Source organism: Anomaloglossus baeobatrachus, chromosome 3, assembly GCF_048569485.1.
Source record: "Anomaloglossus baeobatrachus isolate aAnoBae1 chromosome 3, aAnoBae1.hap1, whole genome shotgun sequence".
NCBI classification, from domain to species: domain Eukaryota; kingdom Metazoa; phylum Chordata; class Amphibia; order Anura; family Aromobatidae; genus Anomaloglossus; species Anomaloglossus baeobatrachus.
Genome location: NC_134355.1, coordinates 44270684 through 44286991, shown reverse-complemented (window position 1 = coordinate 44286991; position 16308 = coordinate 44270684). Strand labels below are relative to the sequence as shown.

At 49.7% G+C, this 16308-nt stretch overlaps 1 protein-coding gene across 2 annotated transcripts in view; it reads left to right on the top strand.

The window, feature by feature from the left end:
• LOC142295997 (uncharacterized) overlaps positions 1–16308 on the top strand; it is an 89320-nt gene that overhangs the window by 28037 nt on the left and 44975 nt on the right. The window contains exon 3 of one of the 2 annotated variants that reach the window (XM_075339161.1): positions 4455–4604. In XM_075339161.1, the coding sequence (XP_075195276.1) occupies positions 4455–4604 (150 nt within the window). Of the gene's footprint in view, positions 1–4454; positions 4605–16308 lie in introns of those variants that run through there. The other variant, XM_075339160.1, reaches the window with a different exon arrangement.

Genomic DNA, 16308 nt, shown 5'->3' with positions numbered 1-16308 from the left:
GACCGCTCCTGTTAGCTAGCTCTGACCGCTCCTGTTAGCTAGCTCTGACCGCTCCTGTTAGCTAGCTCTGACCGCTCCTGTTAGCTAGCTCTGACCGCTCCTGTTAGCTAGCTCTGACCGCTCCTGTTAGCTAGCTCTGATTGCTCCTGTTAGCTAGCTCTGACCGCTCCTGTTAGCTAGCTCTGACCGCTCCTGTAAGCTAGCTCTGACCGCTCCTGTAAGCTAGCTCTGACCGCTCCTGTAAGCTAGCTCTGACCGCTCCTGTTAGCTAGCTCTGACCGCTCCTGTTAGCTAGCTCTGACCGCTCCTGTTAGCTAGCTCTGATTGCTCCTGTTAGCTAGCTCTGACCGCTCCTGTTAGCTAGCTCTGACCGCTCCTGTTAGCTAGCTCTGATCGCTTCTGTTAGCTAGCTCTGATCGCTTCTGTTAGCTAGCTCTGATCGCTTCTGTTAGCTAGCTCTGATCGCTTCTGTTAGCTAGCTCTGATCGCTTCTGTTAGCTAGCTCTGATCGCTTCTGTTAGGCTAAGTTCACATTTCCGCTAAAATGTATCAGTCACAATCCGCTGCTCTTGTAAGCAACGGAATCCGTTTAGCGGATTCCATTGCTCCCATAGACTTGTATGAGCAGCGGATTGTGACTGATGATGCTGCGTTGCACCCTCCGCCCGACTGATCAGTCGTGGAACGACTGACCGCCGGGCGGGAGGAACGCAGCATGTAACGTTTTTTCAGCAGCGCGATCCGTCGGATTTCGCTGCGCATGCTCTCTGGCTCCCTGCACACGTCACCAGCTTTGGTTGGTTACCCGATATTTACCCTGGTTACGGTGCAAGGAGCCAGCGCTAAGCGATGTAGGCCCGTAACCAAGGTAAATATCGGGTAACCAAGGTAAACATCGGGTGCTTTGCTACCCGATATTTAGTCTGGTTACGTGTGCAGGGAGGCCGACACTTCCCTGCTCAGCCCCGCCCCCTCCCACACTCCGCACATGTGTGTACACACACACACACACACCTGTCCCCAGCCATGCAGACAAGCACTGCCACCGACACCCTCGTCTGGCCCCGCCCCCGCTCTGCTCCGCCCCCTCCCGCACTCTGCATGTACACACACACACACACACACACACACACACACTCACACATACACTCACCTGTCCCCAGCCATGCAGACCGCAGCACTGCCACTGACATCCTCAGCGCCTGGCCCCGCCCCCCGCTCGGCTCCGCCCCCTCCCGCATTCAGCATGTGTATACACACACTCACACACACACTCACCTGTCCTGCAGTCCCTGCGGCACTGACGTCCTCAGTGCCACGGCCCCGCCCGGCTCCCACCCCCCCCACTTCCCCGAACTCCGCCCCCCCGCACACAACGGAATCCAACAAGAATTCTGTCCTTTGTCATCCGTTGTACAGCTTTGAACAGCGCATCAGTCAGACGCATGTGACTGATACAAACCAACGGAAATGTGAACCTAGCCTTAGCTAGCTCTGATTGCTCCTGTAAAGGTGGCTTTACACACTGCAACATCGCTGTAACGTCACCGGTTTTGTGACGTTACAGCGACCTCCCCAGCGACATTGCAGTGTGTGAAACACATCAGCGACCTGGCCCCTGCTGTGAAGTTGCTGATCGCTACAAATCGTTCAGGACCATTCTTTGGTCCTTTGTTGTTGTGCAGCATGATCGCTAGAAAGTCTCAGTGTGTAAAGGGGACTTTACAGCGACTTCGTTAGCGACTTCCCTTTCAAAAAGCTGCTTTACAACGTCCCCAATGACTAGCTAGGTCGTTCTGCAGGTCCGGATCGCTGTTGCGTCGTTGGCCAGGTTTGCCTGTTTGACAGCTCAATAGCGACTCACCAGAGACTTTGTAGCGATCCCGGCCAGGTTGGGATCGCTGGTGGGATCGCTAGAAAGTCTTAGTGTGTAAAGGGGCCTTTAGCTAGCTCTAATCATTGCTGTTTAACCATTTAGCTAGCAACAGGAGCACCTAAACAGCTTTAATCCTGTTAAATGTGTTCCCTGGTAACCATCTTCCCTCCGTGATGTGATCTTGAAATGGCTGGACCAACGGATAGTCCCTGTTGCTGCCATCTAGAGCTTCCCATGAGCCCCAACCTGTGATCAGGCTTCATAGGAGATCAAATTTTTCTCTTTACTATTGTTTTACAGTACAAAAAAACAAGCAAACAAATGATCTCAGGATCAAGTTTGCTCTGGGGTTTAAAAAATGAAAAAATAAATAAATAAAACAAAAAAGAACATTTGACTAACCTCCATTTTTTTTTCATTTAAAAACAGGAAAATTAAAAAATGTTATTGGCACATCTGCAACAGTCCAGTCTACCAAAATAGAAAATTGTTTCAAGCAGACCTGTCCCCAGGTTTTCCCCCATATAAAAGAAAGCTAGCACCTGTGTACTCTTATACCCTCATATACAGCAGTCTTGAGTTCTGTATACAGTATATGTCCCCAATCAGCTTTTATTATACTCCCCTATGGGGCGGTGGGCATCACTGGTGTTGATCCGGCGTGTCCTGTCATCTACACTGTGTCTTCCATCGCGCTTCGGCACAGGCGCACTTCTCTGTGCCCTGCCGAGGGCAGAGCAAATAATTGTAGTGCGCATGTGCAGGAAAACGCAAATGAGCGCCGGTGCATGCGCACTACAGTACTTTGCTCTGCACTCCGCTGGAAAGACAGTACTCTACATCCACATATAGCAAGAAGAGAGGAGGCGTTGGGTCAAGACCAGCGATGGCCACCATACCGGACCGCCCCATAGGCGAGTATAATAAAAGGTATTTTTTGTGTTATGCAGAGCGGATTTGGAACATATATATAGCATTGCAGCCTGCTGTATATGAGACTTATATGTGCTCGCCCTACTTTACATTGCGACAACCTGGTGACAGGTTCCCTTAAAACAGTACAGTAAATTCCCCCCCCCCCCCCTCTGATATTTTTTTTATTTCTTTTCAACCCTTAAGTAAATAAATAAAAACTATACAAGTTTGGTATTGATGTAATTGTAGTGACCCAGACACTCATTTTCCCAGGTCATTTTTACTGCATGGTGGACACCTTAAAAATGGAATCTAATTGCATATTATTTTTTTTCTTCACCGTTTCAGTCCACTTGTATTGTTAATGGGACTAGAGATGAGCGAACCTCGGGCTCGGAAAATGACTTGAAAATCCCTGTGGGGAGTATCGTCCTGTGCTGGTGTCTGAGTGCTGTGCAGCATTGTTCGGTCTGCGGGATGTGTGTGATCGGATCAAATTTCACTTACATTCTGTGTTCTAAGATGTTTTCTTCGCAGAGAAATAAAAAAAATAAAAAATAAGCAAGCTCCGCCCACCCATCTCCAGAAATGTTTTGCTTTCAGCCTACAGCAAAACACTTCTGGAGTTCAGTGGGCGGTGTTTGTTTTGTTTTTTTGTTTTTTCTTAATTATTTTATTTTTCCCGTGCACAAAATATCTTAGAAGGCAGAATGTAAGTAAAATTTGAGCTAATCACATACTTCCTGCAGCGCGCACAATGCTGCGCAGCACTCGGACACCAGCACAATGCGATACTCACCAGGTAGATTATCACATCATTGAGGTTCACTCATCTGTAAACGGGACCGGTCACCACTGTTCCTCTAGATCTGCAAAGATCTCTGCTTTTACAGGACCTGCCGGCATGAGGTTCACCAAGGATGTCATTTAGAGCCCCTCATTACCATCCTTTTTGCTAAATGTATAGGTATCCAAGAAGACTAGATATAATCAGCTGTTTGATTGGCATCTTCCGATATCGAGCATGAAGAGGCGCCCAGTGCGGCTGCTGAGGAAACCATTTGGTGCCAGGTGCCGTTGGGTCTTTCCATGCCTGATGTCAGATCGTCGGTAGAGTTTGTCGCACAAACCTTTTAAATCAGAGCATCTCTGCTTCACCAATTTTTTAGTCATTTCTCTCTGGAAGGACACTAGTTTGTGACCACGTGGCTGCCACCATGTCAGACTATAGGACCTCTTTAGAGGATGCCACCATACTGCTCCTCACATCTCCATTTCCTGGAGTCCCAGTAGTATAACGTTGGAAATCAAGATTAAATATTCCAAGGTCTTCTAGAATATTGCTACATTGACACCTATGGGGGACGTGGTATAGTGCTGCCGTCTCTTCACTATTCTCCCACTGTGAATCAGGCCAGTGGACAGGGATTGGGGCTCGCTGCAGAGTCACAGCGCAGCTTTGCCACACCAATACTTCTGATTCTCATGATCATGGGTGGTCTCCAGAGGCCATCACTTTATATAACACCCCTTTAGGTGGAGCAATGCTTTAGGAGATTAGATGTAAAGGGTCTTGCTATGTTTGGGTGGTATGGGGGGGGGGGGGGTTCTTAGTGACTGTTATGGACATGTTGGCTTAAGTTTTCCTTTCCATCTTTCACAGGGAGAGAAAAGAATAAAAGGAAACGCAGCCGGAGCAGATCTCCTTCTGCGTCTTCCTCTTCATCTTCTTCGTCCCGTTCATCTTCCTCGTCATCTTCTTCCTCACACTCCTCATCATCTTCCAGTAGCAGAAGCAGCTCCAGCAGTCAAGGTAGGATTTTTACATGTTTTCATCGCCACGAGGTAAATGTATCTTACCATTCCGCTATTATTGCTTCTCCAGTAGAGGTTTCACTGGTTTCCCATCTCCCAAGGCCCCGAATAACCCGTCATGTCTCTCTAATCTCTCCCTCTGTACCTAATCTGAGATGGACTCCTAGTTGCTGATGAAATCCTTTCACTTGTGTAAACCTTCTCCCGTGCTGCACCTCCTCTTTAGGATGCTCTTCCCCATGTTGTAAGATAATATAGCTGTATAAAAATCTTGTGAAGGACACAATAACCAAACTGTTCGATGAAGCCTACCACAAAACGTCACTAAAAAAATAGTTCTGCTATTGCCCTCCTGTAGTTGTCTCCACCCTCATGGCTTCACATTGCCTCGACCTGTAGGTTAAAGAGAACATTGCTGACCTGTTAAAGGATAGGTCATCAATGTCTGATCAGCCAGGGTCTGACACCCCGCACCCCTGCTGATTAGCAATGCACGGCGCCGGCCGCAGGCAGTTGGAAATGCTCAGTTCCAGAGCGGTCACGTCTTCTGATAGCGGCGGGCTACTGTACATTCAACTCCCATTCAAATTAATAGGAAGTGGATGTGCAGTACCTGGCCGCTATCAGAAGATGGGGCAGTTCTGGATCTGAGCATTTCTGGCCGCCTGCTGACGCCACCAAGAACAGCTGATCAATGGGGATGCGGGATGTCGGACAACAGCCGATGAAACAATGATGACCTTTGATGTGGAAGTGTTACTGCGCTGATAAAGATGACCTAAAACTAGGAAGATTGAATGAAGGTGGTATAATTCAACGCATTTCGAAGTGGGGTGACACCTCAAACTTTTCACTTTTATCTGTACGCTGGGTAAGACCCTATTGCGCGTTTTCCCTTCAGATATTGTGTGACATCAGTGTGACACGTACCAGAGAAAACACACATCTTTGAAATAAAATGGTTTTCTATACTCACCTGTCTCCGGTGCTGCAGTATTCAGCGCTGCTGTCAGTTGCTTCTGACCCCCGCTCATTAGGCTCATGCATGTTCACTGCACTGCGGACCCAGACCCAGACCCAGGAACGCCGGAGACATCAGTGCAGGAGACAGGTGAGTAAAAAGTTCCTGTTCTCTGTGTGCTTCCACAGATACCATGTGTTTTCTTCAGCGCTCTATTGGGAGACCCAGACGATTGGGGTATAGCTACTGCCCTCCGGAGGCCACACAAAGCACTACACTAAAAAGTGCAAGGCCCCTCCCCTTCTGGCTATACCCCCCCGTGGTATCACGGGTTCTCCAGTTTTCAAGCTTTGTGCGAAGGAGGTCAGACATCCACGCATAGCTCCACAGATTTTAGTCAGCAGTAGCTGCTGACTATTTCGGATGGAAGAAAAGAGGGCCCATATAGGGCCCCCAGCATGCTCCCTTCTCACCCGTGGATGGTGTTGTAAGGTTGAGGTACCTATTGCTGGTACAGGGGCTGGAGCCCCACATGCTGTTTTCCTTCCACATCCCCTTGTAGGGCTCTGTGGAAGTGGGATCCTGCCGGCCTCTAAGCTCTGACGCCGGGCTCCATCCACAGACCCAGTTGAACCTGATGGATATGGAGCAGGAGTACAATCAGGGACATGGCCCTGCATCATACAGGTACTCTGTGTCCCCGGCAGGCACAGACACACTCCGGGCTGGCTGGGTGTTGTAGTGCGCCGGGGACCGTAACGATTGAGTTGGTGTTCCTGCAGTTTACTGGGGGACTTTTGTGTTGTGGGAACGCAGCGCCGACCCCCACTGGACCGGCGGCGCTGCTGTGACTTGTAGTGCGCCGGGGACACGCCGACCGCGCTTTTACGGCGGCGGCGTTTATAAATCCAGTCCCCGGCTTTTTGCGGCCTAGCTCCGCTTCGTTCCCGCCCCCACCCTGTCAATCAGGGTAGGGGAGAGACGCTGTTTCGCAGCAGCGACGAGGGCTGGAGCCTGATTTACATGCTCCAGCCCTCTCACTAGGCACAGAGGGAAGCAGGCTTCCCGCTCTTAGCCAGGAACGCCCAGGGCCCGCCCCCCCCCTCCTCTCCCAGGACGCCGGCAGCCATTACATGCAGTCTGGCTGGAGGAAGGACGCAAGGCTCTGGGAGACCTGGACTAGGGGGCTTTTGGCGACCACACACCCGCTATTAAGCGGGCGGTAAGCGGCATTTCAGCTGGCCCCTCTAGTGCCTCAGTGTGTATTGGTGTACTGTGTCACCAGATATATATATTTATTTATTTCTTGCACTGTGAGGTCGCTTCCTGGCTGGATACCCAGATCGCTCTGAGGAAGCAGCAACATGTCATCCACAAAACGCAAGGCTGCCAAGGCTAGGGCTGTGTACACTGCGTGTGCTGCATGTGGGGCTGCTCTACCAGCAGGTTCCAAAGACCCCCATTGTGTGCAATGCTCAGATCCGGTGCTGCTTCGCCAGCCGGAGTCCGGAGGGGTAGTGACCCAGGCTGAGACGCTTGTAAGTCCTGCCCCGGTGTCAGGGACAGACTTTGCAGTTTTTGCTGATGGAATGTCTGTGACTATGGCAAAAATCCTTGAAACTTTGCAATCCATGACTGGGGCTTAGTCTATGGACACGGCGAGGTCTCTGTCCTCTAATCCCCCTCAGTTGGAATTAATCCAGACTGCAAGGGGGTCCCCGGCTTCCCAGGCTGAGTATTATGACTCAGATGATAGACCCAGCCACCCTAAGCGAGCTCGCTGGGAAAGACCCTCAACGTCATCACACTGCTCAGGGTCTCAGCGCAATCAGTCGCCCTGTGATGCGTCTGAAGAGAGTGATCAGGAGTCTTATCCTGGAACCCCTCTCAATCTGGATACCCCGGATGGGGACGCCATGGTAAACGAGCTTATCTCGGCCATCAATAGACTGTTGGATATTTCTCCCCCAGCTCCTTCTGCAGAGGAGGCAGCTGCAGAGCAGGAGAAGTTTCGTTTCCTCTATCCCAAGCGTAAATTGAGTGCTTTCTTGGATCACTCTGACTTCAGAGAGTCAATCCAGAAACACGACGCTCATCCAGAAAGGCGTTTCTCTAAACGTTCTAAGGATACACGTTTTCCTTTCCCCCCTGATGTGGTCAAGCGCTGGACCCAGTGTCCAAAAGTAGACCCCCCGATTTCCAAACTTGCAGCTAGATCCATAGTTGCAGTGGAGGATGGCGCTTCACTTAAGGATGCCAATGACAGACAGATGGACCTTTGGTTAAAATCTGTCTATGAAGCTATCGGCGCGTCGTTTGCTCCAGCATTCGCAGCCGTATGGGCACTCCAAGCTATTTCAGCTGGTTTAGCAAAAGTGGATGCTGTCATACATCCAGCGGTGCCGCAAGTGGCGTCCCTTACCTCGCAGATGTCTGCGTTTGCGTCTTACGCTATCAATGCGGTCCTAGAATCTACCAGCCGCACCTCAATGGCGTCCGCCAATTCGGTAGTTTTGCGCAGAGCCTTGTGGTTAAAGGACTGGAAAGCAGATGCTGGTTCCAAAAAATGTTTAACCAGCTTGCCTTTATCTAGAGATAGACTGTTTGGCGAGCCATTGGCTGACATCATTAAACAGTCCAAGGGTAAAGACTCTTCCTTACCCCAGCCCAGATCAAGCAAACCTCAGCAGAAAAAATGGCAGCAGAGGTTTCAGTCCTTTCGAGGTTCGGGCAAGACACAATTCTCCTCGTCCAAAGGGACTCAGAGGACGCAAAGAGTCTCAGATTCCTGGCGGGCTCACGCACGCCCCAAGAAAGCAAATGGAGGAACCGCTTCCAAAGCGGCTACCTCATGACTTCCAGCCCCCCCCCTCCGCATCTCCGGTCGGGGGCAGGCTCTCCCGCTTTTCCGACATTTGGATGTCACAGGTCAAAGACCGGTGGGTGACAAACATTTTGTCTCGCGGGTACAGAATCGAGTTCAGTTCTCGTCCTCCAGCTCGGTTCTTCAGAACCTCCCCACATCCAGACCGAGCAGATGCCCTGCTGCAGGCGGTGGACTCCCTAAGAGCGGAAGGAGTAGTGGTTCCTGTACCGCCTCAGGAACAAGGGCGAGGGTTTTACTCCAATCTCTTTGTGGTTCCAAAAAAGGACGGCTCGTTCCGTCCTGTTCTGGATCTAAAGCTGCTCAACAAACATGTGCACGCCAGACGGTTCCGGATGGAAACCCTCCGCTCTGTCGTTGCCTCAATGTCTCAAGGAGACTTCCTTGCCTCAATAGACATCAAGGATGCTTATCTCCACGTGCCAATTGCTACAGAACATCAACGTTTTCTACGTTTTGTGATAGGAAACGACCATCTTCAGTTCGCAGCTCTGCCATTCGGTCTGGCGACAGCCCCCCGGGTCTTCACCAAGGTCATGGCGGCGGTGGTAGCAGTCTTGCACTCTCAGGGACACTCGGTGATCCCTTACCTAGACGATCTACTTGTCAAGGCACCCTCTCAAGAGGCATGCCAACTCAGTCTACATGCTACGCTGGAGACTCTACAGACGTTCGGATGGATCATCAACTTTCCAAAGTCGAATCTGTCGCCGTCACAGTCGCTAACGTATCTTGGCATGGAGTTTCATACTCGAGCAGCGAGAGTGAAGCTTCCGCTGAACAAGCAGCGGTCCCTACAGACAGGGGTGCAATCCCTCCTTCAAGGCCAGTCGCACCCCTTACGGCGCCTCATGCACTTCCTCGGGAAGATGGTGGCAGCCATGGAAGCAGTTCCCTTTGCGCAGTTTCATCTGCGCCCACTTCAATGGGACATTCTCCGCCAATGGGACGGGAAGTCAACGTCCCTGGACAGGAAAGTCTCTCTTTCCCAGACGGCCAAGGACTCTCTACAATGGTGGCTCCTTCCCACCTCATTGTCTCAGGGAAGATCCTTCCTGCCTCCATCCTGGGCAGTGGTCACGACAGATGCGAGTCTGTCAGGGTGGGGAGCAGTGTTTCTCCACCACAGGGCCCAGGGGACGTGGACTCCGCAGGAGTCCACCCTTCAGATCAATGTTCTGGAAATCAGGGCAGTGTATCTTGCCCTACTGGCCTTCCAACAGTGGCTGGAAGGAAAGCAGATCCGAATCCAGTCGGACAACTCCACAGCGGTGGCATACATCAACCACCAAGGAGGGACGCGCAGTCGGCAAGCATTCCAAGAAGTCCGGCGCATTCTAATGTGGGTGGAGGACACAGCATCCACCATATCCGCGGTTCACATCCCAGGCGTAGAAAATTGGGAAGCAGACTTCCTCAGTCGCCAGGGCATGGACGCAGGGGAGTGGTCCCTTCACCCGGACGTGTTTCAGGAAATCTGTCGCCGATGGGGAGTGCCGGACGTCGACCTAATGGCGTCCCGGCACAACAACAAGGTCCCGGCATTCATGGCGAGGTCGCGCGATCAAAGAGCTCTGGCGGCAGACGCATTAGTTCAAGATTGGTCGCAGTTCCGGCTCCCATACGTCTTCCCACCTCTGGCACTCTTGCCCAGAGTGTTACGCAAGATCAGATCCGATTGCAGCCGCGTCATACTCGTCGCCCCAGACTGGCCGAGGAGATCGTGGTATCCGGATCTGTGGCATCTCACGGTCGGTCGACCGTGGTCACTGCCAGACCGACCAGACTTACTGTCCCAAGGGCCGTTTTTCCATCAGAATTCTGCGGCCCTGAACCTGACTGTGTGGCCATTGAGTCCTGGATCCTAGCGTCCGCAGGATTATCTCAAGGAGTCGTAGCCACAATGAGACAAGCTAGGAAGTCAACGTCTGCTAAGATCTACCACAGAACGTGGAAGATTTTCTTATCCTGGTGCTCTGCACAGAGAGTATCCCCTTGGCCATTTGCATTGCCCACCTTTCTTTCCTTCCTGCAATCGGGGTTGGAAAAGGGCTTGTCGCTCAGCTCCCTTAAAGGGCAAGTCTCGGCACTATCTGTGTTTTTTCAGAAGCGTCTAGCACGTCTTCCTAAGGTGCGCACGTTCCTACAGGGGGTCTGTCATATTGTGCCCCCGTACAAGCGGCCGTTAGATCCATGGGATCTGAACAGAGTACTAGTTGCTCTGCAAAAGCCGCCCTTCGAGCCTCTAAAGGACGTTTCCTTTTCTCGCCTGTCACAGAAAGTGGCGTTTCTTGTTGCGATCACATCGCTTAGGCGAGTGTCTGAGCTGGCAGCTCTGTCATCCAAGGCTCCCTTCCTGGTGTTCCACCAGGACAAGGTAGTGCTGCGCCCCATTCCGGAGTTTCTCCCTAAGGTCGTATCCTCGTTTCATCTTAATGAGGATATATCCTTGCCTTCCTTTTGTCCTCAGCCGGTTCACCGGTATGAGAAAGACTTACGTTTGCTAGATCTGGTGAGAGCACTCAGAATCTATATTTCTCGCACGGCGCCTATCCGCCGTTCAGATGCACTTTTTGTCCTTGTCGCTGGCCAGCGCAAGGGGTCGCAGGCTTCTAAAGCCACCCTGGCTCGATGGATCAAAGAACCAATTCTGGAAGCCTACCGTTCTGCTGGGCTTCCGGTTCCTTCAGGGCTGAAAGCCCACTCAACCAGAGCTGTGGGTGCGTCCTGGGCTTTGCGACACCAGGCTTCGGCTCAACAGGTGTGCCAGGCAGCTACCTGGTCGAGTCTGCACACTTTCACCAAACATTATCAGGTGCATACCTATGCTTCGGCGGATGCCAGCTTAGGTAGAAGAGTCCTGCAGGCGGCAGTGACATCCCCGTAGGGGAGGGCTGTTTTGCAGCTCTAACATGAGGTATCTCTTTACCCACCCAGGGACAGCTTTTGGACGTCCCAATCGTCTGGGTCTCCCAATAGAGCGCTGAAGAAGAAGGGAATTTTGTTACTTACCGTAAATTCCTTTTCTTCTAGCTCTTATTGGGAGACCCAGCACCCGCCCTGTTGTCCTTCGGGATTTTTTTGTTGTTTGCGGGTACACATGTTGTTCATGTTGAACGGTTTTTCAGTTCTCCGACGTTATTCGGAGTTAATTTGTTTAAACCAGTTATTGGCTTCCTCCTTCTTGCTTTGGCACTAAAACTGGAGAACCCGTGATACCACGGGGGGGTATAGCCAGAAGGGGAGGGGCCTTGCACTTTTTAGTGTAGTGCTTTGTGTGGCCTCCGGAGGGCAGTAGCTATACCCCAATCGTCTGGGTCTCCCAATAAGAGCTAGAAGAAAAGGAATTTACGGTAAGTAACAAAATTCCCTTCTTTCCTAAAATAAGACACTGTCTTATATTTTTTTTTGCCCCCCCCCCCCCCAAAATGCACTAGGGCTTACTTTTGGAGAAACACGGTTGGGAGGTAAGTTTATCCCCCAAAAAAGCAGACCCCCCCCACTTCCCAGGAGACTCATACTTACCTGACGTCTGCATGGCTCCCAGGTCCTCCTGTGATCTCTGGTGGGTGCTGCACACCGTCTTCCCCTGTTGCTGGCTGACACACACACACACACACCAGATCACTCACACACACCAGATCACTCACACAGCCGATCGCATACACACACACACAGCCGATCGCATACACACACAGCCGATTGCACACACACACAAACAGCCGATCGCATACACACCCACACAGTCGATTGCATACACACACAGCCGATCGCATACACACACACACACACACAGCTGATCGCACACATCACATCCAGCGCAACCGGTTGCAAGGAATGATGGGAGGAAGTCACGTGTCCGGCCGCAGTTCCTGTTCTGCAGGTCCTTGTGCTCCACCGCACTGCCTCTCAGGATTCTGCCAGCGAGTAGAGATCGGTGTCGCTGGATGTGGTGAGTATGTGCGATCCAATGTTTGTGTGTGTGATCCGATGTTTGTGTGTGAGATCTGATTGTGTGAGTGAGATCCGATATGTGTGTGTGTCTGTGAGATCTGATTTTTTTTTTTTCCAAAACGTTTTTTATTGATTTTTCAAATTTGTAAAAACATGACAAGTATCATTGCAAAAGAAGAACATTCGTCTGACAAAATGTGACATAGAGGTGGGTGATACCCCAATTTGGAGTTCCATGTTGCTGTTCGATTTAAGATAGTATACAGTAACATTAAACCAAAACATAGGTAATGAAATATAATATAACATATGCAATACAATTCGTTAAATCTCTGTGTCGTCCCTGAATGATTTCAATTTTGCTAGCGTGTCTTGGTATTCCCAACCGTCTCGTCTCCCCCTCCCGCCAGAGCCCCCTCCTAGGTGATTCTCAGTTTACCCAGGCTGTCCTGGATATCGCTCAGGATATACCACTCCGAGTGAACAAAAGGTGCCATCAGGTTAATTATTTCTCCCTGTGTGAATTGGCTTTCAATAAAATGTCTCCATCTCACAAAAAACTTGGCTGTCAACCCATCTTTATCCCTCTCCGCTTCTAGTTTTTCCCACTTCAGAAGGTTGTGTAGTTCGCCCACAACCTCCTTTATGGATGGGCCCTCCCTTTGAATCCAGTGTTTTAAGATGCAACGCTTAGCTATCAAGGCTATGTCATGCATTATTGCGTATTTCCTCTTTTCCTGCGTGCTCGGTCCTCCTCCTACTCCTCCCTCAAAGGAGTGGAAAATCCACACCATTAAGTCTAGTTTGCTGAAAATTCCCCATGTTGACTGGGCAAATAGTCTGACTTGGTTCCAGAACCTAGCGATTGTCTCACATTCCCATAGCCCATGCAGCATATCCGTTTTTTCTTTTTGACACTTAGGACACCACCTATCCCTACCTGGTATGTTGAAACCTATAATGGCCCTATGTAGAATTCTGAATTGAGTGTCTCTCCATCTCTCATTGGTAATGTGTTTCCGCACTTGTACCCATCCTCTCAGTATATCATCCACCACTTCTTCCCTTCCCAATTGTTTCCCCCACGCTTTTAAAGTCCGACTATCCTCCCGAGAGATAAGCACCCCCCTTAGCGATCGATAAATTTTAGAGACATTTATACTTGTTACATCACATTCCAGTAACTCATCAATCGAACTTCTGTTCAGCTCTCTTCCAACCACACCCAGGTCTCCTATTATTCCATGTTTCAATTGTTCATACTGGATGACATGTGAGCTATTAAGGTTGTACTTATCCAGCACTTCCCGACCTGTCATCCACCTCCTGTCCTCCACATTCATAACATCTATCATTCTCCTGACTCCCCTCTCTTTCCATCTAGTAAATAGCTTGTTTTCTCGTCCCAGGGGAAAATTTGGGAATGCCCAGGGGTTCAAGTACTTGGACACTTTCCATGAGAGCCCCAGTTTTTTCCTTACCGACTTCCATGTTAGCATGGTGTCTCGGAATATAATTGAGTTCCTTATGTGCCCTTCAACCCTGGATAGTGGGGAGTGCAGAATGGACGTCAGATCCCACGGTGACGCATATTTAGTTTCCATCGCATGATCTGAGTGCCTACTCGTTCCTCTCACCCAATCAATTACATGCCTCATGATACATACAAGATTATACCCTTGGACATCTGGAAAGTTTAGACCTCCCTCCTCTGCTGACTTCATCAGCGTACGCAGCTTTATTCTGGGTTTCCTTCCCCTCCACAGAAATTCTGTATACGCGGAGTTGAGCTTATTCACATCCTTTAGTTTTAGCAATAGCGGGATTGTCTGGAAGGGATACAGCAGCCTAGGAAAGCTCATCATTTTTATCAGGTGACATCTTGCCAGTAATGGAAGTGGCAGACCTTTCCATCCCTTTAATTGAACTATAATTTTCCTGATTAGCGGTCCATAATTCAAGTTATAGATTGTTTCCACCGATCTTCCTATATGCACTCCCAGGTATTTAATTGAAGATTGTGCTATAGGAATTCCACATAGACAGCCATCCCTTATTTGTCCCCCCATTGTCCCATGATGCCCCTTTAGGAACATGATCTCGCATTTTTTTTTGTTCAGTTTGAAACCGGAGAATGAGCCAAATTTTTCAATCAAGGCAAGAGTCTGTGGCAAATCCGCACCGGGGTCCCCCATATAAAGTATGATGTCATCAGCAAAAAGCGCTGTCTTTACTTCTGAACCCCTTATCTTGATTCCTTTAAAGCTATTTTGTCCCTGTAGTATTCTTGACAACGGCTCGATTGCCAGGTTGAATAATAGAGGAGATAATGGGCAGCCCTGTCTTGTTCCCTTCATCAAAGGGAACACGTCTGATAGAAAGCCCGGAGTGTGAACCCTAGCTCCCGAGTTGGCATAAAGGTTTCTAATGTAAAGTCTCATCTTGCCTACAATCCCTATGGCCTCCATTACCCTGTCTAACCACCCCCAATTTACATTATCAAACGCTTTTTCTGCGTCAAGTGTAACTAGGGCAGGTCTAGCCCCTCCCTCAGTGAGACCCAGTCTAACCGCGTCTACCACTAGAATTGTCTTTCGGATATTGGTAACGGCATTTCTCCCCTTAATAAACCCCACCTGGTGATTCGTAATGATCCTAGGTAAGATCTCGGCCAGTCTATTAGCCATGATCTTGGACATAATTTTTAAATCCTGATTTATGAGCGATATAGGTCTATAACTAGAGGGATCATCCAGGTCCTTGGTTCCCTTGGGGAGTAATTTAATATATGCTATGTTGGAATTTTTGGGTATTTCCGCCCCTCCCAGGAAAGCATTAAAGACTGAGGTTAGATCCGGCGAGATCAGATCCTTCAGAGCCTTATAGAATTCACTATTGAAACCGTCAGGTCCCGGTGCCTTGTTGGTGTTAAGCTCCCCAATTGTTCTCGTCACCTCCTCTACTGTGATATCTGCGTTTAAGGCACTCAAATCTTCCTCCGTCAAGCTAGGCATTTGGGCTTGTCTTAGCCACTCTGCCTCATCAGTCATGTCGTTATTCCCTGACCCATATAGTTTTCTATAGTAATCTCCCAACAGTTTATTAATGTCCTTAGGATCCGTAGTCACCTCTCCCCCCTTTGTTTTCAGTTTAGAGATCACTGTCATCTTTCTGCTGCCCCTTGCCAGATTGGCCAACATCCTTCCCGCCTTGTTGCCAAACCTATGTAAGTCAACCTCCTTGTGCGACCAGAATAGTTGTTCCTTTTTTTTGGCCCATTCGTCAAATCCCTCTTTTGCCTCCAACCATCTGCCTTTTGTCATGGGAGATCTATTTGACACATAATTTGTATATGCTACCCGTACTGCTTCACTATGGAAATTATAATTCTCATTGGTTTTCCGTTTGATCATGGCTGCGTACCCCACCAGACGGCCCCTTAGGACCGCTTTTGCCGTTTCCCAAAATATCACTGGGGACTCTCTATGTTCCTTATTGTCCTCTGCGAATTCTCCCCACCACTCCTGTAGCACCTTGTGGAAATTATCTTGCCTGAGAAGGAACGATGGGAATCTCCATATGATATCTGTACCTCTCCTGAATTTCTCTCTAATGCCCAATCTCACCGGACTATGATCAGAGATCACCATATTCTCTATCACACAATCTTGCGTTCCACTCAGTAAGTCTTGCGAGATCCAGAACTGATCAATACGTGACCAGCTATCATGAGGGTGAGAGAAGTGTGTATACTCTCTGTCATGTGGGTGAGTTAGTCTCCAGATGTCTTTCAGTCCTACGTCTTCTAATGTTACATCCCTATTGTCTAAACTCCTGCCCACATTAGCTGTCCCCTCCTCGCCCCTCCTCCTATCTTCAGCTGAGTCTGGGACAGTGTTAAAA